We start from the raw sequence: 22839 nt of genomic DNA, 5'->3' as shown, positions 1-22839 counted from the left end.
TTTGCGAAGACAGGCGAAGAGAGCTCTGAAGTCGTTCCTCCAAGGAAAAGGTGGGTCGCCTCCTATCGGCCAATTCGCTGATTGTGGGTGCCATTTCGATCTGCAAAAACAAAACATGCGGTAGAGGGATTTAGTTAGCAATGGATTTTACATAAAAATTATGTAGAGATCTGAATGTTCTGGAATACATCAATACAGTATTTCCTGGGGAATTTCGAAAATCTGATCCAATCGCAACGTCTCATATAATCCAAGTTTAGAGGAAATCCTGTGAATAAGGAGGCTCATTCTAGCTGTAAAATGGTACATACTTCCGGTTGACCTATTTCCACGTCTTGGACGTTCCCTAATGGTACCCAGTAGAAATATCAAATTTGGACGTTCCGTGAGAGTAAAAAATAAACAATCTATTCTCATCAAATTACAATTTTTTAAAAAAAAAAAAAAAATGCTATGTAGCAAGAGCACGGGGGTATCAGAGCTGAGACTATATTGGAGGTGTAAGGAGGCAGCGTTTGGGGGTGGCAGAGAGAGAGAGAGAGGGGGGTATCATGTTGGCGGAAAGCGATCTGTAGGCACTGGCACGTGTGCAAGGTTCAAGGTCAGCTGGTCTTGACACGTGGCCTATTCACTCTAGAGCCGTGCGCTTGGGACATCCCCCTCGCCGATCTGGAGTATGTTCATCCCCCTCAACTACGCGTGAATCATCCTGTCCACCCGTTCTTCATCGCTCGGCCTGTAATCCTCGGCACTCGTCGATATGTTTGACAATGTATTCAATGTAGCGTACCGCCCCCGAACTGGCATCCATTATGCCGCAATAAATATTATCCATTCCACTTCCTGTTACTGTACCATCTCTCCTCCCTCTTAGTCCCTCCTCAAGTAGCACGGTGGAGTTTCTAAATCGACTTTTACTCCGGTAATATAAGCTATGAAATAAGTGCAAGGTATTTGCATTGATTTGCTCCAAACATATTGAAGCCCCGATAGTGCAGGATGTCTTAAACGGATGTTCTGAATCGGCCCCATGCAACCAGATTCTCGAGACTTACCTAATCTACGAAAACTCAATTTCGACAAACAGAAACGGCCTCAACAATAAAACAAAATGTAACAATACTTGCGTGTCATCACATTTTTTTAAAACTAAAGTTTGTTTGAAACTAAAATAACAAGGAAATAGTAAATAAAACAACAAGAAACAAACAAACATGTTTAGTCATGTCCGTTTACAAAATGATGGCCATAAATCTGGACATGTTTACTGTTTAATTTATTGGTTATTTATGTTGATTTTGCACCAATAAAACGTTTATAGTTGGTAAGAGAACAGGAGAGGAACGAACAAAAACTGTGGAGAGATATTTGGAGGTTACAAGTTGGCCACACTGTCACCTGTTTGTGTGTCAGTCAAGACTGCACGTGCGGACGGTTGGCCTATACACGTGTATTTTTTTTTTAGAAGAAATATATATATATATATATATATATATAATATCCGCCTGATGTGTGTGTGTGTGTGTGTGATGGTATTAAGAAAGTGAGAAATGGGCCACAACATTTTTACATAACCTTCTTGGGAGGTAACCATCACATATTGCCCAACGCATGTTCATCCTGTGAGAGCTCCTCTATACACTCGCGACCCTGTGTTGGTGATTTCAACATTCGCTCAGATTGCGTGCTATATATCAAGCTGATATTGATAGAATCAGCTTCTGCCTCGCACTCTTCTGCACCCAGTTCTAACTAACTAACTACTCCTGATCTCCTGTGAACACTCTCTTATTGCAACTCAATTAACTAGGAAGTTTTGAAATGTATTTAATTATTATTTTCAGTGGACAAACTGTAGCGTACATTACATTAACAATGGCACTTCCAGAGGAAAGCTCCTCTAATTTCCCTGCCTAGAATTTTCCTCTTAATCGAGTTTTCCGAATAAAGTTGTTTCAAATGAAAATTATAGATCGCCTTCAAGTGATTAGAAAATTTCGAACAGTGGAAAATAATACTTTAAAGAGGTATTTCTTTGTAAGGTTGAGCCATTTCTGTAAACTCGTAATGCTCAAAATATGAATATTAATCAAGAATTTAGACTTTCTCTTCCTTTAAAGAGAGGAAGTGTTGAAGTTTTAGAAAAGAGTGTGGCGCCACTTGTGGCGGGCAGTCTAATTAGCCACGTCAACTTACTTTGGCGTCAACTCACGCCTAATCCCACCATCTTTATGAGTTATGAACAATTGAATTACAGTAAAATTTAAAGAGATTACAAGATATTACGGGTAACTAGCAATGATTAAGCAAGAGGTGACCGTGTGTTCACAGATTTCCAACTCAGTTTTTCTGTAACTCAAGCGGAAGTCCCACTTTACGGAAAGTTTTTCCAAGAATTTTCAATACATTCTTGATTAAACGAGAAAATTTGATTGGAATTATTTTTCACTAGAAAAATTCGTTTTAGAGCGTCTGAGGAGGAGTGGGGATACTTTCCCAAGTTTTCCAAGAATTCCAGTTTTTTATTGTCTTGATGTTAGCAAGAAATAGATATTTTTGAATTAATAGTTTGAAATAGACCCAAAAAAAGAAAAAAGAATACGTTAGAAACTCGAACATTTTATTAAATAACAAGTTGTGACACAGTGTTGCCACGTGTTTTTTTAAAAAAATTTCTAAACAACTGTTATAGCTAAATACGCGATTGTATGGATGTGTCTCCAAAATTGTATGGATGAAGTAATTCAAAAATCGATTAAGTTCTATGCTGTATAAGAAAGATCGATTCTAAGTTCTACTTGAACCCCTCCTAGCAATGTTAATTATTGTACTTAGAACGTGCAGAATAATGTATCATTATTATTTGACCGCATTAATAGAACATCGTGTGAGTATTGAAGAATTCTTCCATTTTAAGAGAAGACAAAAGTGTAACTACAAACTAAACTATAACATAATTAACCTTTCACGCAGGAAAACATTTTAACACGAGTGTAACCTCCTCTCTAGGCTGGAACATAACCTCAATAATACAGTAACCCCTGCGCTCCATAATTAGTTAATAGATAGGAGTTAAAAACTACGACTAGTGTTGTAGAAAGTCCAACGAACCGCTACTACAACATTTTCACCTAACGCTAGATAACATTTCCTGTTGTGTAAAACAGGAAATGACTTTTGACCAAACCGTTATATACGTCAAGATCTCCTTTCATTTTTGTTTTTTGTATTTTTGTTTCGTAATAAAAATAGATTAAAGATAGTTGGTGATGTGCTTATTAAAGTGTACCAACTAGTTGGTTCCTTTTCTGCCAATTCATTGTAGTGGCAGAACTATCTGTCAAGGCGAGTCTTGTGCTCCAGCCAACTGCCTTTCAAAACCAACCTTCGCTCCTTTATTTATCGAGGAGGCCTTGCAATCCACTCGCTCTAAACTCTTAACATTCCCTCTAATTTTCTACATCACTGGCTATCTTCCCTTCCTCTTCCAACTTGCCTAACAGAAGCACTTGTGACGTTCTCCTAACACTATTTGCCTGTAGTGTTATTCACATTTACTACTGTAACGAACTGGTACTGTTGGAAATAGTGTAACGTCATATCTCTCCCAAAAACTTCTCTAAATCAATTTTATTTAAGAAAATGTTCGAGGCCAAAGGGTCAGAACTAGCGGGCACTCATGTCCAAGTAGTTCCAAGGTAGATCTTCCAAACATAAAGCAAATGGGTGGGAGCACTTTCCAAAAAAAAAATCTGAAAAATGACTTCAGTTGAAAAGTACTTCGTGTGGATTTCGGCCACAAACTTACGAGTATTTGAAGCGACACTAATGTTATGGTAATAACACCATATCAGGATTAATAGTTTGATTTATTTTTCAAAATCAACAGTTTGATTAATTTTCCTTTCTTATTTCTAAGTGACCTCAAAAGTTTTATTTCAAATTGAGTCAGTTTTCAAGTTTGAGATCTCAATTCAGAGGTGGATCGTGCTTAGGGTTGTTCAATCAAACAGAAAACTAAGTGCGAAATTTTTGTAACATTTCATCAATTCCATACACTAACAATGGCTAACATGAAATCGATCATTTCACATCGATAAGATAATCATTTAGAGAAGGTAGACGCTGAGAAAATTTGAATTTTGATCAAAGCGCAGCTACGTGTCTGATTACAGAACTAAAAGCCACCAACCTAATGGAATCCTCCATAAAACTTATACATACATCTTATTATTATTTAAGGCCTGAGATTGATTGGTTCATTTCCCAGATGGACGCCCATAGACTACATGCACGCAGAAATTGACGTTCCTAGCATCTCCACTACTGTTAACTGTCTCTTAGAAAAATTCGTCTCCACTTGTTACAATAGTGTGGACATAGTAGCCATTGTTAATTTACAATATAAACTCTCTCAGTTATAAAAAATATAAATATAAACGCTTAAAGCATCTTTTCACAACCTGTTAATTCCAAAAGTTTATTGAGTAGTTCAAAATGATGATTTATTCACAATATTTGGAATATTTTTTTAATTAACCAAAGAATAACACAGAGATCTAAACTCGTTAAACGAAAATCCTTTCTTTCGAAATTGGTACTAACGCTCATTTAACATCATATAGTTCCTTAATAAATTAATTATTAAATTACACGTTTGTAAAAAATCGCACTGGATTTGATGATTCTGATCAATTATATTCTTATGGCAGGTGAATTCCTTTCATAATGCCGACGCTGTTTTGAGGCCTACTTTTTTGCAATTAATCACAGATTTCTGCATCAATTTTTAACATAACCCCAATTATTGTATACCGTTCGAAAGGTGATCGTATGTAGATGTTTTTCCTGAATAGTGCACGGTTTTCTCACATAAAAAGTTTTTGAGAAAAATGAAGTCAAAGTTTTTGGAAAAAATTAGAAACTTGCTATTTCTTATGTTTGGGCCACAAAGTGAAATACTTAATATTATTATTTTCAAATATAAATTAGCTTATTTAAAAGGAAATTCAACCTTCTTTCTAATGAGCTTATTAAAATAGCTGTAGCTTTAATAGTTTGAGAAATATAGACCACTTTTTGCTAAAAAAAGCTCTTCAAAGCTCTTCTGTTCATACTACGCTAAAATTAGTAGCTGGCAACCGGAACAGAAAAACCGAAAATTAAATCTTAAACTTCCTCCTACTTGCCTTAACGAGAAGGAAAATTCGCTTTTTCACACCCCATTTTGCTGGGCTGAGTTAGAAATAGCCCTCGATACGATGCCAATTAAGAAATGTGCCGGACCTGACAATATACCTCCTGAATTTATCAAGCACCTTGGCGGATCAGCAAGGAGCACTTTACTAAGATTTATGAATAAGGTTTGGGAACAAGGTATCCCAAGTGTCTGGCGAAAGGCTGACATACTACCCATCCCCAAGAAGGGTAAGCCGACAAACAGACCTGAAAACTGCAGGCCTATTGCCCTTACCAGTATGTTTTCAAAACTGTACGAACGATTACTGCTATCGAGGTTGCAGGAATTCTTGGAAGAACGACAGTTGATTTCTGATAAGCAAGCCGGCTTCAGAAAGCACAGAAACACTGTGGAACAGGTAGCATACCTGTCTCAAGAGATAAAAAATGGTTTCCACCGAAAACAGAGCACAGTAGCGGTATTCGTGGATCTAAAGGCAGCCTTTGATAAAGTGTGGAGGGAAAGACTAATTCAAAAAATCAGAGACATTGGTGTGGCAGGAAACATGTACAAAAGCATTTTCTCCTTTCTAGCACAGAGATACATCCGGGTAAAATATAACGGTTCTTTCTCCCCATTCAAGCAGACGAGAAAGGGAGTCCCTCAGGGCGCTGTTCTTAGCCCTACCCTATTCTCGCTAATGATTAACGATGTTGTTGCAGCTGTAGAGGCCATTCCCGGGGTCAGGGTGTTATTATACGCAGATGACCTTGTGATATGGGCTACAAGCAGCCATGTAGATGCCATTGAGTCGTATCTAAACAAGGCGATGGAGACGCTGTATCAGTGGACTACAAACAACAAACTAGAGGTTAACACGTCTAAAACAGAATATCAGGTCTTCACACTTTCAACAAATAAGAAACAGGTTCACATAAAGTTTAATAATCAAATACTCCCACAAACTGACTCTGCCACGTACCTCGGTATTAAGATGGATGGCAGGCTAGGCTGGAAAAAACATATTGACAAGTTGGTCCAGCAGGGAGAAGGAAGGCTGGGGCTGCTAAAGAGATTGGCGGGAATAAAATGGGGCGCGAACCAGGATTTAATGACTCTGACCTATAAGACTTATATCAGGCCTGCTATAGAATATGGGAATGAAGTTCTTCTGACTGCGTCAGATAACTCTTTAAAAGCGTTGGATCTACTACAAAATAAGGCGTTAAGGTTGATCACGGGAGCCGCAAAGTCAACACCCATTGCGGCTATGGAGATTCAGACTGGTATAGAACCCCTTCAAATCAGAAGAGAAATTTCAGCAATAAACCTCTTTGAAAGAGTAAAAAGGCTGAAGATAAAGCACTGGGATTTGCAACAGTCGTCCGCCCAACGCTTGAAAACACAGAAACCACTCGCTGTTAAGGTTAGCGAAGTCATAGCCACAAGAGGCCTGGATCTAGGCAGAAAACAACCTTTTGAGCGCAGCTGGGTGCAGTACGGACCCTTGGCGGAGGGAAAACTAAATCTTTTGCAACCGCTTCTTAAGGATAAAACTTCCGAGCAGGAAATGAGAGCGTTGGCCCTGGAGACAATACATTCCCGATATCCCGCTCGGGACTGGCTACATATCTACACAGATGGTTCCGCCCGAGCGGCGACCCATAACGCAGGGGCCGGAGTGTACTGTCGAGAGTTTACGCTAGCTGAGCCAGTGGGTAGGATGTGCACTAATTTTGATGGGGAGGTCAAAGCTATCTCCATGGCTCTGGCTAAATTAATAGAAGACCAAAAAGATAACCCCCAAATAGTGCTCTTTATTGATTCCCAGGCTGCAATACTGGCAATCTCTAGTAGACATTACACTGACCACTCGGAGGTGGGGATAGCAAGAAGCCACATAGCTTTTCTGATCGAGCGGGGAACTCGTGTCGTGCTCCAATGGGTGCCGAGTCATTGCGGCCTAACGGGGAACGAGCAAGCAGATGAGCTAGCCCGCAGAGGAGCCGAAATGCAGCAACCCGACACACCGCTCACCTTCTCCGCTGTTAAAAATGTAGTAAAGTCTTCTTATAATGAAGAAATAAAAAGGACCCAACAGCATCAAGCAGAAGGAAAGCGGTGGCGGACGCTGCTTGAGAATCCTGTTTCGGTAACAGCTGCAAGAAAGGAGGCTGTGGCATGCTTTCGGATGACTACAGGGCATGACTACCTCCAAAAACATTTGCACAGGATTGGGGTGGTGGATAGCCCTATGTGTCCTTTGTGTCTGCAAGAGGAAGAAATGGACAGTCAGCACTTACCGGTCTGCCACGCCTTGATAGATGTCGTCGCGAACGACAGCACAAATCCACATACCCATGAAAATAAAGCCATTATGACCAAATTATATTGGGCTGCCAGAAGCCGAATGGACTGAGCACCAACGGCTTGGCGTTAATAAAAAAAAAAAAAAAAACTTTTTGCTAAAAAGTAGTAACACCTAGAAAAAACATAAAATTAAAAATATCTATAAAACGGAGCCGAATCCAGCCATAGTTTATATAGAATTTTTTGTTGCAAATGATGCCCAGAATCGCCTCCCGAAGTTACCGTAGTCTTATGCTGAACACCCTGTATAGGCGCTAAGCTTGAAACCTCAATTTCATTTCAAATTTGTGTACATATGTAAAGTTTTGTAAATAAATATTATTATTATTATCTTATTATTATATTGACGTCCTAGCTTTGGCCAACTTCCAATCATGATTACGATCAGAGAAAATCGTCTAATTGCACTTGATTTCGTCTAAGGCACTTTGTTTCCGAACAATTTCTTTTGTGTTCGGATTAAAAGGGAAGCATTGTATCAGAATTGATTATTATTGATTTATGTTTTATATTTTGGTCAATTTTACCGACTTCTTACTTTGTGCACTGTTAAGATCATTCTTTAAATTAGATGATCAATAAAAATTGAAGTTTTTGTTGATAACATTGCAGATGAATTAGAAATTTCATTTGCTAAACCGTGTAAAAACTTAATTAGTAAATATACTGAGTACGAAATAAAGATTCCAATGTTAAAAACAATTTATAACACATTTCCTTATTTCATCATAACAATCTGGAAACATATGGTCCTCGCAATTTGTTTAATCATATGTTTTCCTTTAATTTATTTTACTTATAATTAAATCTGAGAATATATTTATATTTCAGTCCCTACAGTAAATTAGACTGCAACACAGATTTTTTATGTAACAGTCCTTCATTGTTGCAAATGAAACCATATCTAGGAGAAACAGGCAAAACGGCTTCACTATCTTATGTAATAAAATATAATTTTCTTTCGATTAGTGTAATTAAATTGGTTACAACTACAATTCTCTGGCAGTTAGCGCCATTGTTATAGAAAAGGAAGGTTTAAACTAATTCTAATATGACCGCTTTCTCGTAAACTGTAGAAAATTGTGTAAACACAATGTAACCACTTTTAGAGAAGTTTGATTATCGTAAAAAAGATCTGGATTGTTTCAAAATGGAATCTTAAACTTCAGTAATAATATTTAAAAGAATAAATGAAAGGTAAAATAAATAAAAATAAAGGAAACTAGGACAAGAGAAACCTTGGCCGAGATCAGAAGCCCCTGACAGGCGATATGAGACTGTCGCGGTGCTAGAGAGGGTTTGCACGGAGCTAGCCGAGTGAAGTCGAACTCTGCCGAACTATTCGCGCTGGGTTACTCCACGTGTGTGCACGTGTAGTGTTTGTACGAGTGAGAGCCACGTGTGCGGCCCTTGTGCACAAGCAGCTGATGACCCAACAGATGACGTCACTTGCCCCTTCCTCGCCCACACGGGCTACTATAATAACAATTACTATGGCTTTTTTTACATAATGGTGTGTACCTACAGAAATTGGAGTGGCATAACAGGCTGCCATTTTGTCGCCAAATATTCTGCCATTTTTTTTTTTGTCCAAAATTTAAATTCTTGCATCACGCCTCTTTGGTATTAGGACTGAGAACAATTTACACAATTTGATTTTTGAAAGAAAATAAATGAGGCCCCCCCCCTGAGTCCAAAATATTAAGAAAAATAAAAAATTCAGCTGATAAGCGGACAAAATGTCTGAACTTTATTTTGTTTTGAGCAACCAATGGGACGTTTCAGTATCTTCTTTATAGCATGGGCTTTCACTTGGAGGTTCTCTTGAGAACAACTCCTTCCAATTGGGTAAACTGTCATGGAGATCTACAACGCGTTTATTTATAACATTTTGCTAGGAAACGTCGACTAAATGCACTTCTAGAAGAGGGAGGTTGGGAAGTCTCCTTTAAGACGCCCCCCAACTCCAGTAAGGAAAATTTCATTCTTACGTTTGGATGGGAAATGAGACAAGAAGCTATTGGTTAGAATCAGACGCAGCAATCTGAGACCTCACTCATAGATTGTAGCAGGAAGTTAGCAATGAAAACCGGAAAGAACCATTTCCCTAAACTGCTTTTCCACTTCCTTTGAAAACACCTCAATTTCCACCACACTTCAATGGATTCCATTAAACTAAGAAAACTCCATTGCTGAGTATCGGGTCTTCAACACTCTTTGAAACATTTACATCCACAAAATTGATGAAAAGCAATTCTTACCTGGGGGAAGAGTCATGATCTACTATTATAGAAATGTGGGTGTAAAATTTCGAGTTGTGAGAAAATTAATTTCACATCCAGAATGATATTTCTCAGGATAGACTTTTGAATTTTCTGGAAAGTGGCTCCCGCTGGTTACTGGTAAGTAGCTCCTAGGAAGAACAAAAATCTAAGAGCAGGCTGATCTGATCCCCGGGCGGAACTCCAATGCTCTAACCGTTGTATAAGCAGATGAATATTCGTAAGAAATAATTGTGTTTAAAGAGTTGAAAGTTGTAATTAGACTGGTTGGATTGCGCCGAATTTTGGTGGAAAAGAGTTACAACTCTACAGGTGGGGGTCGCTTCCTGTCTGGTCCGGTGGTAAAGTTTGGGGTTTGGGTTTCTGAGTTACGCTCTACCGATCGTACCCACAGCAAACTCACTTAGAGGCCCTCAACGTACTCTTCTGTACTTTATTAAATCGATTTTTTAATTCTAGAAAAGTAACTGCCAATTTTTTCAGGCGGGCTTTACGTCCAACTTCCAAATTAGGTGTCGTCGACTAGCAAACATATTTAACTATAAATTTCTCATATTTAACCATTAAATAAAATCCTAGACCACAATACATATTAGCTTTAGAGGGCTTGCCTCTAACCGCTCGGCTACCGTGGCGCCTGATTTTTCAGTTCTACTTTTTGCCATTTTGTGTCTAGGCACGATTATAACTATTATTAATAAAATTTATTTGCATCAATTTATTTAAGGGTACTTCCGTTTAAGAGGCCTCTAAAGAGCTGCTACAGGGTGAAGTACTCTCTGGTCACTTCCCCTTGAACCTGGCTTAGTTCCGGGTTTTAAAGTAAACTCCTCACCGAAAGCTCTGCTATAATCACCGTTTTCCCCTTCTCGAGATTTTCTCGAAAATGGCTGTACCCTTTTTCTCAACTTCCTGTTTTATAAATAGAGAACTATACCTTTCATTTAAGTAACTATTCTGGGAAAATACGATTTTGGACAGTCCTTGGGGAGGGAAATGGACATCTTGTCTCCTTAGTAATACACTTGAGCGTGGCATTCGGCTCAATTAAAACCGTGATCTTGTTCGTAAAGATTAAACATGACCGAAATATTTGGAGTTTGGAGAAAATCTGTGAGTTAGGGAACATAGCAAGAGGAAGTCGTGTGAGTGGTCATCACGCCAGAGTTGGAGCTGAATGTTGACCACCGGAAAGAAACGAAAGTTACCCTGAAAAAGGAAGTGTCAAGTCTGCGAGGTTGACTTCCGGCTAAAAAGAGAAGACTTCTAGCTATTTTCAACAAATTCTTTAAAATAAGAAAATACCTAGTCAAATCAAATTTAGATCTTTCGATTTCCTACAAATTCGAAACTTACACGAAAAATTTGATTCTTGGAGTGTGCTGCAAGAGTTCAACCAAACTATGTAAATGAGGCGGCGCTTTGGAGAAGAGGTACTTCATTTCCACCTCAAAATCTCCCAAATTGAATTTCTCCCTGAAAAATGCTGCAAATAAGGTGATAGAGCCACGAATAATCACCGCAGACTTGCGGTAATCTGATTTTGGCTGTGGGTCGAGGAAACCCGGGTGTCCACTAAGGATATATCGATATTGAACTATTTCCGACTTTTACTCTGAATGATTGCGCTCAACTCATCTCTAATAATGAAATGTCGCTTTTGTGACATTTTAATTTTTTTTTTTTTAAAGTCAAAATTGAATATGTGTGAGAAAAAAAAGAAAAGAAAAGTATTAATCTGGAGCTCTAACTTAGGCAATCTTACACCATCTAGTTCGTGAAACCATTCACATTACACTTGTCTGCCAAAAGTTGAACATCGATGCAGAAGTCCGAAAAAATCTTAAAAACAACTGAAAAATCAATTTAGCAACCAGACACCATCGGTTGAGGGATTTAGATCGTTTATTTACAGTGTTTTCTGCTTCCGGAAACATGTAGCTGCGGATAGTTTAAGTTTTTCGTAACACACGCACGAACAGACATTAGCCTACAACCCACTTATTGGTGTTTAGGGTCCTCGGTTTAAGTGTTTGCGCCGGAAACAGAAAAAAAAAGAAGAGTTACTCGACAAATCGCAATATTTCCGTTTGCCAAGTAAAGGAAAAGGATAATTATTACAAAGTACATTGTTAAGGAAGTGTCAATAATATTGAAAATGGCAAATTAATGGTAAAAAGTACTTACGTTAGCAGATAATAGCTGCAGAAAATTATCACAGATTACGAGAAGATAAAGTACGATATAGCGCGCGGACTGCGAAGGGATGGCGGGGTTGCACTCACACAGCTGACAGATTGGCGGTATGTGTGTAGAATGTGGCGCGCAGTCTTTATCAACTACCCCACCACTCGGGGGAGCTAGCGCTGCCAGTCGGTCACTCGCACTAACTACTAGTCCGTACCATCAGTGCTAGTTGATCTTCATCATGATGCCTGACATTGATGACCAGGCCCGTTAAAACTGCTCCTCTTTAGCACCCCTTCCTAATTGGGATATCCGAGAAATTGGGTAAATTCTTTCCAAAAACCCGAGACTGCGAAGATCAGTGGTCGCCGAGCCTAGCACAGATTCAACGTAAAATAAATCAGTATCAGGAGAGATGAGAGCCACAGCATGAGACTGGCGGGCAGCATTTAGTAAAATAAGTTACATAAGAGTTATCTAAAGATTGTAACTCTAGGACTTGTATGGTATATTCTTAGATCTTCTCACTTCTCGAGGAAAGGAAGTATTGTAATCGCACAGGTTAGCGATTAGAGTACGGAAGTTTCAAAGCTGATATTGGACTCAGCTCCTTCCAACCAGAAGCACCACTTTACTTGAATCGATTTTTTTTCCGCTAGCTGACGTCGCCTTAAAGAAAATTGCCACAATCTGAAAAATACATACTGCAAAATGCACATCTGGTCTACTGATCTTAAATTTTGAATTTTGAATTAATATTACATGTATAAAAGAAATAGTACTATGCCGGCGTGCGATGCGAACAACAAATTGAAATGGAAATTGTTGCTAAAACTGTTTCCTAGAAGAGCCCCAAAAAGTGAAGATTTGAATTATTCAAAGAGGCAATCCCTGCAATGCTTATCGCGTCTCATCAGACGCTGAAATGAAAAGTATTATGTTTGACTTTTTTTGGCGAATTCCCGTTAAGTAGTGCTCACCTACACCAAGTAGTAGTTCACATACACCTACCAAAACTTTAAAACCCTTTTTCGAACTGAGGAGACCTTAGTTAAATGTTAAAAAGAAGTGTAGAAAACATTGGAAAAAGGAAAAAAAAATTAAAAATAATGCAATCGAGACACACACACCTGTCACGTGTGCAATTTGGTGCACGTGAAGCCACTTAGTTTGACGGCCAAACTAATAAATTCTGACAATTAACTATTTTATTGCAAATATTTCGAAGGGAATGTCATATACATGGCAGTAAAAAACCATTTTAAATAAGTAATAATTGTGTGAATTCTTGGTAGATAAGAATATAAAAAAAGTAAATAGAAATTCTATTAGTCATAAAACGTGGAATTAGAAATTATGGTAATAACAATTCAGTGAACATAACTACTTCAAAGAACTCAGTGTGAACATTCACACGATTCTAAATTTTCTTTAACTTGGTATTGCAATAAAATTTTACAATTTAAATGTGATGGTAGAATTGCAATTACAATGAAATGTTAATTAGAAAGCTAGAAATAGTTTTCTAGTTATAAATCAACATAAGCACTATGATTTGTACAACCTTCAATGAAATTGGTTCCGTTATTGAGAAATAACTTCCGATTTAGGAATTTTGCAATACAATCGATACATAACGTTACTGCTTCTTGTGTTTTTGTTTTGTTTTGTTCTTGAGGTTATGTTGATATTCTCTAACACACACATAGAGCGCGAGAGAGCTTACTAAGAAATCATCGATTTTTCTTGAGGAATACAATTTAAAAAAGAGAAACATTTCAAAAACGAGGCTTCTGATTGCACAATTTCCACCCAAAAATGCGTAGCAGTTTCCCTAAAATGGAACACTGAATTAAGGAATAGGCTAATAAAAAAGAGATTTTAATTTTATTACAATTTAATAAAACATCAAAGTTGTATTGCAGAAAATTCGACTTCCACTCACTAAAGTACAGTACGATAAATGCTTTATATGACTTCATCGAAGAATAAAGAGCCCAGAGTAACAAATGTATAAGGTAAACGTATTATATAATATACAGTATGCTATTAACATAATTAGCCCAATTAAATTATTTAGACAAACGCCAGTTTCTTTGTAGATAAAGTAATTGATGCTAATCTACGTTAGAATTTAGAATACAGCTGGTAACAAACTTGCAGCGCCTATTTAGTTTCAATAATTAATGCAAGAGTGCAGCACTTGCCTCTCCTCACTCAACCAAGTCTCCTGTCGCACGCAGCGATAGTAATATTACTGAATCTTTTTGGACCATTTCTTCGTCATTTTAAAAGTTTGATGATTGTGTCGTTTATTGTTACAGAAACTTAGGATCCTGGCGATTATCTTCTTTGCTAGGAATCATAACTTTTTTTTTGGACGGCCGCTACTATTTACTCTAGACATAAGTTTTGATCATATTGATGAAAGTATGTTACAACGGAAGAACTTTACTGTCTTAACATTGTTCCATTGTAATATGGCTGGCTCAGAACTTGAGATTTATTAGAACACTGTTTATTAAATTCAGATTTATTTAAGTTGCAAACGTAATAATCAATCAGCTATTCTTCTTCACTACTATCAATTATGATATACAATTCATTCATTTAGATTAGGTCTCCTGGGTGAACTCCAAATAGTTGCGTTGCAACAATTTTCTGAGAAATTTTTGGAGCTGCGTTTATACCAAACATATCCTAGTGACCCTGTATGGTTTGGAAGAGGCATTTTTTACTTTCAGTGTACTAATAAGTGCAAATTTGTGAAAAATAAAGATATCTATTTTTTTTTTTGAACTAACTCATCCAGTTTCAGCCAATGTTTAAAATTTAAGGTCCTCTAAAAACTGATCAATGAAGGGGAAGAATTTAAAATGTGATTGTTTAATGGTCCCAGTCAAATTTCCTGGATGTACATAGATGTATTCATTAAAATATGTCTTCTTTTAACACCAGTACCAATCAAGGGTTCATTAAGAATAATTTTTCATTTACTATTTGAAGAGAAAGAAAGAAAGTTTAGCAAAATACTACATTATTTAATTTTTTGTTTGTTTTGTTTTACGTTATAAATATAAACGCAACACTTATCGCAAGTAATCGAATCAAATCCCACCCTACAGTTAAGGTGGAGGTTACATACGTAGAGGTTATACACACTGGAATGTTTTTTAGAAGTGAACTGCCGTCACATTCATAATGAACTGTTGATTTTAAAGTCTTCGTTTTATGTTTAGGTTTTTATATCGTTGAAATGAGCTAAAAGATGTCAGCAAATGATGATTCGGATTTTTGGTACTCTAGTAATCACAAAGGTTTCAATTTCGAAGACGACGGAGATGAGGTAATTGACTATCGTCTTAGCGTATGCATTTATTAGATTAATAAGCGGTAGGGTTTAATGATGATTTTTATACGGAATTTAGAGTTGAACGTTTCCAAATTGCTAGAAGATAAAATTTGAAAGGATATGAAAATGTGATTAGGTTATTCTATACATAGCTCATTTATTCCAATAAGATAGAACCTCTTTCTTGAAAACAATTCATAATCTGACCAAGTTTATACGAATTTTTAGTCGCCCATAAAATTAAGAATAATCTTTTCCCCTGTGAACAATTCAACGTGGTACATCTGTTTGTTAATTTATATTCAAATCTCTCAGAAATTTGTTAACGTTTGCCTGTCTTACAGCCTACAGCACCGCAAATGTGTGGGATCTCTTTGGAAGGCACTGCAAAACTTTCTCAACAGATAAAAACGGGTCTCAGTCGCAGTAATAATAAGGATTTTTTTGATTTTGGTAAATAATTTTCTACAAAAATAGTATTTACATTTTTTTTTTAATGTAAAGGTGGATATTATATGTTTATTTGCTTCATCTACAGATTCTTTCAGCCACAGCTCTTTGAAGGATGAGCAAGGCAGTTTGCAGACAGATATACATCAGTTGCTGTCAGAGAAAAGTCTGAATGCCAGTATGTAAATATTGCCCTTAATTGGGGCTACGTTTTATTAATTTTTATTATTAATACTATTTTAAAATATAATTACAAATATATTATTTTCTTCCTCTGTAGTTTTAAATGCAGACAACATTGATTACAATTTCTGTGATCATGAGATGAACTCAGAAAAAGAAGAATTAAGAATTCTACGTAGACAAGTGGAGGTAGAAAAAAATAATGAATATTTTAACGTATGAGGATCTTCAAAATTGTAATTTCTGATATAAATGACCTCTTACTCTGTTGTCTCACAGAGTCGTTGGTCTCCACCTGACATACTCTCAGTTCTTAGGCGGATACTAACTGGCAAACCGTATTCATTAGAATTGTACAAATCTTTGAAACAAAAACAAGAACTTCTAAGGGCCGCAATCAACCTAGGCGATGGCGATGCCATTCTAACTGTAGGTATTATTTCTTTGGAATTAACATTTGAAGTGTTTTTGCTGGCTTAGCTCGTAGGGGTTCTGGGATCTAACAAAAATCTTCAGCTTTAAGAACAATGCCGTGGCCAGGCCCTTTTATAAGTACTTGGCTTTAGAATCTCCTTTGACAAAACTCCTTTTCTTAGGCCTATCTAATTTAGAATACCCTGCTGAGTGTAGGTCTTCTGAAGGATCCACATTTATTTTTTGACAGGTGACTTTCTTTCTGAGTCGAACGTTGAAGAAGAGTCTTTTCTATCAGACATTATCATCACATCCTATCGCTGCTCAACACTACATCTCTTATTTGGGTATTAGGATGCAAGCTCAGGAACTAACTGACATACTTGAGTAAGTATTACGGAATTAAAGAGCTTTATAGTGACTTTTTATAATATTTTTCATGAATACAGTATTATCATTAATAGAATTTCATTTTTTTTTCTAGGATGTTAGGAAGAAATAAGGACGCGGCTGTAAGTACATATTCTCTGTGCATTTAAGAAGGGAAGGGGATGAACAGATAGTTTTGAGTAATGCGAAAGTGGTGAACACTTGGGGGAAATGATGTCATTGGTGTTCAGAGTATTTCCTGCTGCTTAGCTCATTTCTTGTTCAATCTAATTCTCTCCGGTCATCCATCCGAGGATGTCTTCCAAACATCTCTACAGATTTCTTTTCCAGAAAATCGTTGAGCCCCTCCAAACGGTTGCAATCTCGAAAAGTTCCAAAAGCATGTGTGGGCATCTGAACAAGGTTCACCTAAAAAAAGAAAAAGGATATTTTCGCCCAAGCTTTTACTAGTATACTATAACGCGAAGAAGTAAATCTCTGGGTTGCAATTGCTGTCACTATACTGACTGAAGAATGTACATGATGTGTAATGTTGCAGATAAAGCAGTTCGAAGTAGCTTGTCAAAATCCACAAAGGCAGCTGCAGCGGTTGAAGTCTTGTGCTCGGAACTATTTTACTGATTCTAAAGATAAAATTATTGTAGACAACTTTATCAAATTGTTAGGTAAGTCTACGTTAATTACATGTGTGTGTGTTATATATAAGATTTTTAATATATTTTTAAATTAAAATAAAAACCATTTGCTTGTAAACAACAGAGGTTTTTTTCATCAGATATTCTACTTAATTTTTTTGTCATTGTCAGTTTTGGATGTTTCAAACACTCAAGATGTATCGATAAACAGCGAGATATTACTAACCTGAATTTGTCCTAAATAAAATTTTGACTTTGATAAATACAAAGACTAGAAATTTGAAGATAGGCTTGTCAAACTCGCTGCAAACAGAAACCTCAGCAGCCTGTGTTAGCTGTACAGTTTGACACGGAAAAGTTAATTAATGAAGCATCCTAAAACGGAAAAGATATTCTAGATTTAAGTATCAAGGTCATTGCTTGATAGTCTGTATCTAATGTAAGATGTTGATTGTAGAATGGCAAGAGGGTGTGGACGGTGGGAAACTGTTGAGAGAGTCCGTCGTTTCCAGTCTGTCATACGTATGCAAGGAGCACTGGGGATCTACGGGTACGGTGAGCGCTCAGTCCTTGGTTCAAGATCACCAGGTCAACGATAAGGTCTTCAAGTGGGTAGCTCTCAATGAACGAGCAAGAGCCTCGGCTTGGGATGATATTTCCGCTCTTTTTGTCACTAAGGTGAGCTATGAGTTCTTTGTATAGCATAAAACAGGGTAAGAGTATGCTCAAAATGGCCGCACTTTATCCAACTTTTTGGATAAGGGCTTCTTAAACTGTGTTGGCTGGGCGAAACGCTCTTTCATGGCAACAGTTTGACTGCATAAAAGAGACTTCGAGCTCTCGAAAACAGTTAAGATAGATCATCAGCTGCTCGAGGAAGCTCAACCACCAAGGAAAACTCATCTGCACATGAGTTGTTCGCCAAACTTACAAACCGAGGTTTTCATTTCTTTCTTGCTAGTTGAATACATCACAATAGTGTATCGACTTTCGCTCTTGATCAAAACTGCATCTGTTCTAAAGTTGCTACATCATGTTTGAGTTTTGTTTGTGATTTACTTTAAAGCTCTAAGAATATTGGCTCACACTTTTAGCAATGGTCAAGCTATGCCATGATAAATGTTCCTTCCAGGATCATCTACTTTAGTTCTAACTCCACTTCTCCATTCTTTTCCAGGGATGGCTGGGAGGGAGACGTTTAAAATGTGACCTTCCGATGGACCATATTGTGACCCAGTTACATAAATATTCAGCTCCAGCTGAGATTTTAGTGTCTTATTTGGAATTAATTGAAAATCTAGAGACAAGAATGGAAACAGCCAAGAGAGTGCAGTGCCATCGAGCTGTCATCGATGTGAGTATTGGTCTGCTTAAACCGGTTACTCACCGGATATGTTCATAACACCATGTTTCCTTTCCTTACTTTTGGCCATTTAAGCCACACGGAAGGGAATGGTCTTAATTTATATTTTTCTGTTGCCAGATAAGCTACTTTCTGGCAAATAGTTGTGTAAATGTCCATTTTCTTTTTTAAATTGCAGGTGTACTTACTACAAAGGGACAGATTAGGTTTAGTCAGTTACAAGGCCAATTTACATCCGCAATCTGAAGACTATTTCTATGCGGAACAAGTATTAAGGTCACCAGTAAGTAATCATCCAAATATTTTATATTTTTGGATTCAATATTTTTAAAAAGGTATTTGCGAACAAGATTCAGTTAAATTAGTTTTCTTTGACTACCTAAATGTTATTTGTCAGTAATATTAATGTGTGAGGACTTGATTTTGTTCTCTCTCAGAGCTCTTGTTAGGTTTTATTTTCTATGAGGTATATCTTACTCTACAAGGCGATCCTAGAAATTAAGATCTATAGCCTAAAAGTCATGATTGCCCCAGAAAACTAAACTGGGTAGTTACATTGAGGTCTGGTTGTTTCGAAATCTCCTGAAGTTTCATTCCTAGAATACCAGGCCTGCTACATTGATGTTTGTTCTTCTGCCAGACAGCACCTTTAGAACCTCCACTACTCAGAGAGAACATCCCACTTAATGCTCTCTTTAAGGAATCCATATTAAACGACTCACACACTTACACACCCTTAAGGACTTGGTTGCTCAAAAACCTAATTTCCTGTGAGTTCTCTTAGATCGATCTGGTTTTAGGACCGTAAGACATTCTCAGGGTACTGAGATTAGTTTCAAGGATGCTGCACAGAAAGACCACAGCATTGATAAAGGGTCTGTCTGTTGGGGCACCAGTGTTTAAAGCACCTACTCTAATCCTGTTTGTTGGTTAGACCTGGGAATTTAGTAAGGGACTTGCGGGGAAAATTCCTTGCTGGAGATGTACATTTGGGAGCTTTTCCGTTAGAGGGCGCATTTAAAGCCCGGACCGCCTCCAGCTCCTCATAGCCTTAATTATGGTCCGCTAAAAAGGATTCTAATCTCCCCGAGTGAAGCTCTCTAAACTCCATCGCTTAGTTTTGGGAGATGGAAATTTCCTCATCAATTATATAGCGGACTTTAGATTCTCCAGTCTTCAAGAAATATCTGCAAGTTGCGTTGTAGAGGAATAAATTTCACGTGAACAAGGCACATCTTTACTTACATAAAAGGCTGGTTGAACAGCACTGTAATTGTTGTTTATTGCAATTTAAATGTCTTTAATGATTTATCTCCATCTATTTCAGAATACAAAATGGAAAAATTGATGCCTCGGATCGGATGGTCTATCCTTGGACTGAAAGGTAAGTACGGTATCTCTTATAACTTACCTCTTGGCGGTACACTTTGTAACTTGATGTAGATTTCTTCTTCAAATAGAAACCCTCTGCCGCTTGTTTTTCGAAAAGCCAAATAATATCTTGAATATTTCTGGCCATTTTACCTCCTGCTTGAATGTGTTTTAACATCTCTGATTGATAGAAGCTTCTGAAATGCAACATTTCACACTGCTGATGAGAGGAAGTGTTGAGATTATTAAAAGATAAAGCTCTCTCGGTTTCCTTTTGCATTTTCTTCCTAAAGCCATTTGAACTTAAGAACGTCTTCTCCTTTACTTTCGCGGAGTAGCAGGGAAATTGGAACAGATATTCCTTAAATTCATATTTTTAGAAAAGATTCACTTTTTTAAACTTTATTTTAAAAATTTATTACAATTTCATAATATCAGTCTTCATTTTGGATACATCATCAACAATAACAATAATATTGGTGAACAAGAATCTGCTTTTCTCTGTATATAAAATAAATCTATTTATATATTCTCCAACTTACATATTTATAAAACATATTTACATAATTAGAAAGGAGCATTGATCGGGGACCTAGGCGGTGGTCTGTTGACATCCTGGGGAGCACACCCAGAAACACTGCATCAGTCGGTCTAGCGTCTTGTTGGACTGGTTCACTCCGTCTAAACAGCGGTTTGATTAGTGTTAGTGCACTGAAGTAAATGTTTTGCTTCCAATTATATGAATACTTACTCTTGAGGGTGTACCTGCTGTTCGCTCTGTATACTGAGGTCTCAGACACTGAAACGGAAGGAACACATTAGAATTAACGTTTTGGCTATCCAGTTATTTACTAAGTTCTGCTTGTTATTGCATTATGGGGTGGCCTGCTTGGGCTCGAACTTCTCCGTCACAAAGAAATAGAAATTAACTATTAGAGAATGAGTGAATCAAAGAAAAGCACTGAGGGGCATGGTACAGTGGCTCCAGGTCTAAAGGTGTGGGATCAGGCGGAGAGAATCCTCCTTCTAAATAGGTTTGGAAGAGACCCGGTGCTGGGCGAGTCACTCACTAGATCTCCTTGGCCTGATGTTCCTCTGTTTCACTGAAAAGATATTGCTATCATGGTCGGCAGACATCAAGTCAGCATTGGCTACTTTGTAGGCAGAGTTCGGCGAACCTCCACAAGCTCCGTCCTCCATCTTGTTCCTTGAGGTTTCTTCTTTCATTGATGCTGGCTATGGTTCATCCAGCCATCCAGTATCTGAAATAATATAATCTATTAATTCACCTAAATTATAAACATATGTATTGGTTAGTACCAAGGTTAATTAAAATCGTTCGAGACGTTTTAGTGTAAAAGGTTCATTATAAGCTCATAACTGCTATTAAGTAAAGTGACTTTCCCAATTGATCGAATTCCGTTATTTCATTCGTTAATTTTTTAACTCAAAGGAAGGGTTTTTAGGGTACCCGATGTGTGGTTCTATCGCTTAAATAATACTGAAGGGGAATCACGAATTGCATAAATGGCAGGACCAGTAGAGAGAAGTTACAAGTCTCAAGTCATTAAGTTAGATGTGTGCCTAATTCTGATTACCCTTATGAGGTTTCCCTTAACGGCCTTTATGATTGGTTAAATTGACTTTGCATACGTTTCCGTTTTCTCTAAAGTATTTCTGTTTTGCAGACTGGACTGTCGGGGCACAGGCTTTGCGAACAGCCTGCTACAGACGATGAAGCTGCTGATATGGAAGCTATTATTGCCACAGCAGTTCTACTTATTCAATCAAGAGAGTCTATACCTGTTGGAATGTAAAGTTGAGTGTAGTTCAGTCTGGAGTCCATTGATGGCGTTTTAAGGCTAAAAGTTCCTTTAAAAATACCGCCAAATCTTTTAATAAAGAGTTATTTTGTCGAACTGTACAGTTTTATCATTTATAGTTCAGAGTATTGATTTAATTGAATATTGTCAGAATTTGTATATTTAAATGTATTAACTGCTATATTTACCATCAAATCTTTGATAACCAATAAAAACAGTATTTCTTTAAATTTTGATTTATTTTCTAAGTACCAATTCTTGAATACGAGCTTAAAAGGGGAAGGAGTAAAGTGCAGGCTTGAGGTTCACACAGTTTACTTACACTAACTCAGATTAGTATGTGTCACCATTGGGAGGAAATGTTACAAAAATAAAGAACTTGCGTAATGCTCGCCACCATGGTCAACAACAGATTGACAGGAAATCCAGCCGAAATGAATGAAAGTACTTTATTAAATAAAACAACACGGTCAGTATTCAGATGGGGTTTCAAGATGGCACGGATTTTACACTAAGGATTTTTCTTTTACTGGTAATATTGTCCAAATTCTAATAAGATCATTGTAATCGAGTTAGAAATTAGAGTCCGTGTTAGCTCATTCTGACTACGTAATGAAACCTGCCAACTGTTAACCTACTTTAAACCTTCCCATCTTCTGTTTTTCTGTTAGAATTTTTATTCAACTAAGATTCCATAATTATTTACAAGTCTTAAAGAACGCACTAAGTACATTCGTGGCTGCTGTAAAAAAGAAAACTGGATAACACTGACGACTTCAGTCACGACAAGGTTCCAAATTGATATGAACGTGCTAATTATCATTTTTCTGCGCACAAATA

General features: G+C 37.3%; 2 protein-coding genes across 2 annotated transcripts in view; one reads left to right on the top strand and one right to left on the bottom strand.

Moving 5' to 3' along the window:
* Cipc (Clock interacting protein circadian) overlaps nucleotides 1-12209 on the bottom strand; it is a 46813-nt gene extending 34604 nt beyond the window's left edge. The window contains exons 1-2 of the mRNA XM_074124839.1: nucleotides 12019-12209; nucleotides 1-100 (exon numbers count right to left, since the gene is read on the bottom strand). Coding sequence (XP_073980940.1) covers nucleotides 1-94 — 94 coding nt within the window. The 5' untranslated portion in view covers nucleotides 95-100; nucleotides 12019-12209. The remainder of the gene's footprint in view (nucleotides 101-12018) is intronic.
* Nucleotides 12210-15137: 2928 nt separating this feature from the next.
* Vps16B (Vacuolar protein sorting 16B) lies at nucleotides 15138-22229 on the top strand. Its single transcript, XM_074124461.1, has 13 exons — nucleotides 15138-15364; nucleotides 15715-15823; nucleotides 15909-15998; nucleotides 16101-16192; nucleotides 16283-16432; nucleotides 16668-16804; nucleotides 16902-16929; nucleotides 17346-17472; nucleotides 17900-18120; nucleotides 18620-18796; nucleotides 18984-19088; nucleotides 20133-20189; nucleotides 21865-22229. The coding sequence occupies exons 1-12, from the start codon at nucleotides 15287-15289 to the stop codon at nucleotides 20151-20153; spliced, it is 1335 nt and encodes a 444-aa protein (XP_073980562.1). The 5' UTR covers nucleotides 15138-15286; the 3' UTR covers nucleotides 20154-20189; nucleotides 21865-22229.
* Nucleotides 22230-22839: the final 610 nt, after the last annotated feature.

This window comes from Rhodnius prolixus, unplaced genomic scaffold, assembly GCF_049639745.1.
Source record: "Rhodnius prolixus isolate KJV_2025 unplaced genomic scaffold, Rpr scaffold_1, whole genome shotgun sequence".
NCBI classification, from domain to species: domain Eukaryota; kingdom Metazoa; phylum Arthropoda; class Insecta; order Hemiptera; family Reduviidae; genus Rhodnius; species Rhodnius prolixus.
This window is presented reverse-complemented; position numbering and strand designations above follow the sequence as displayed.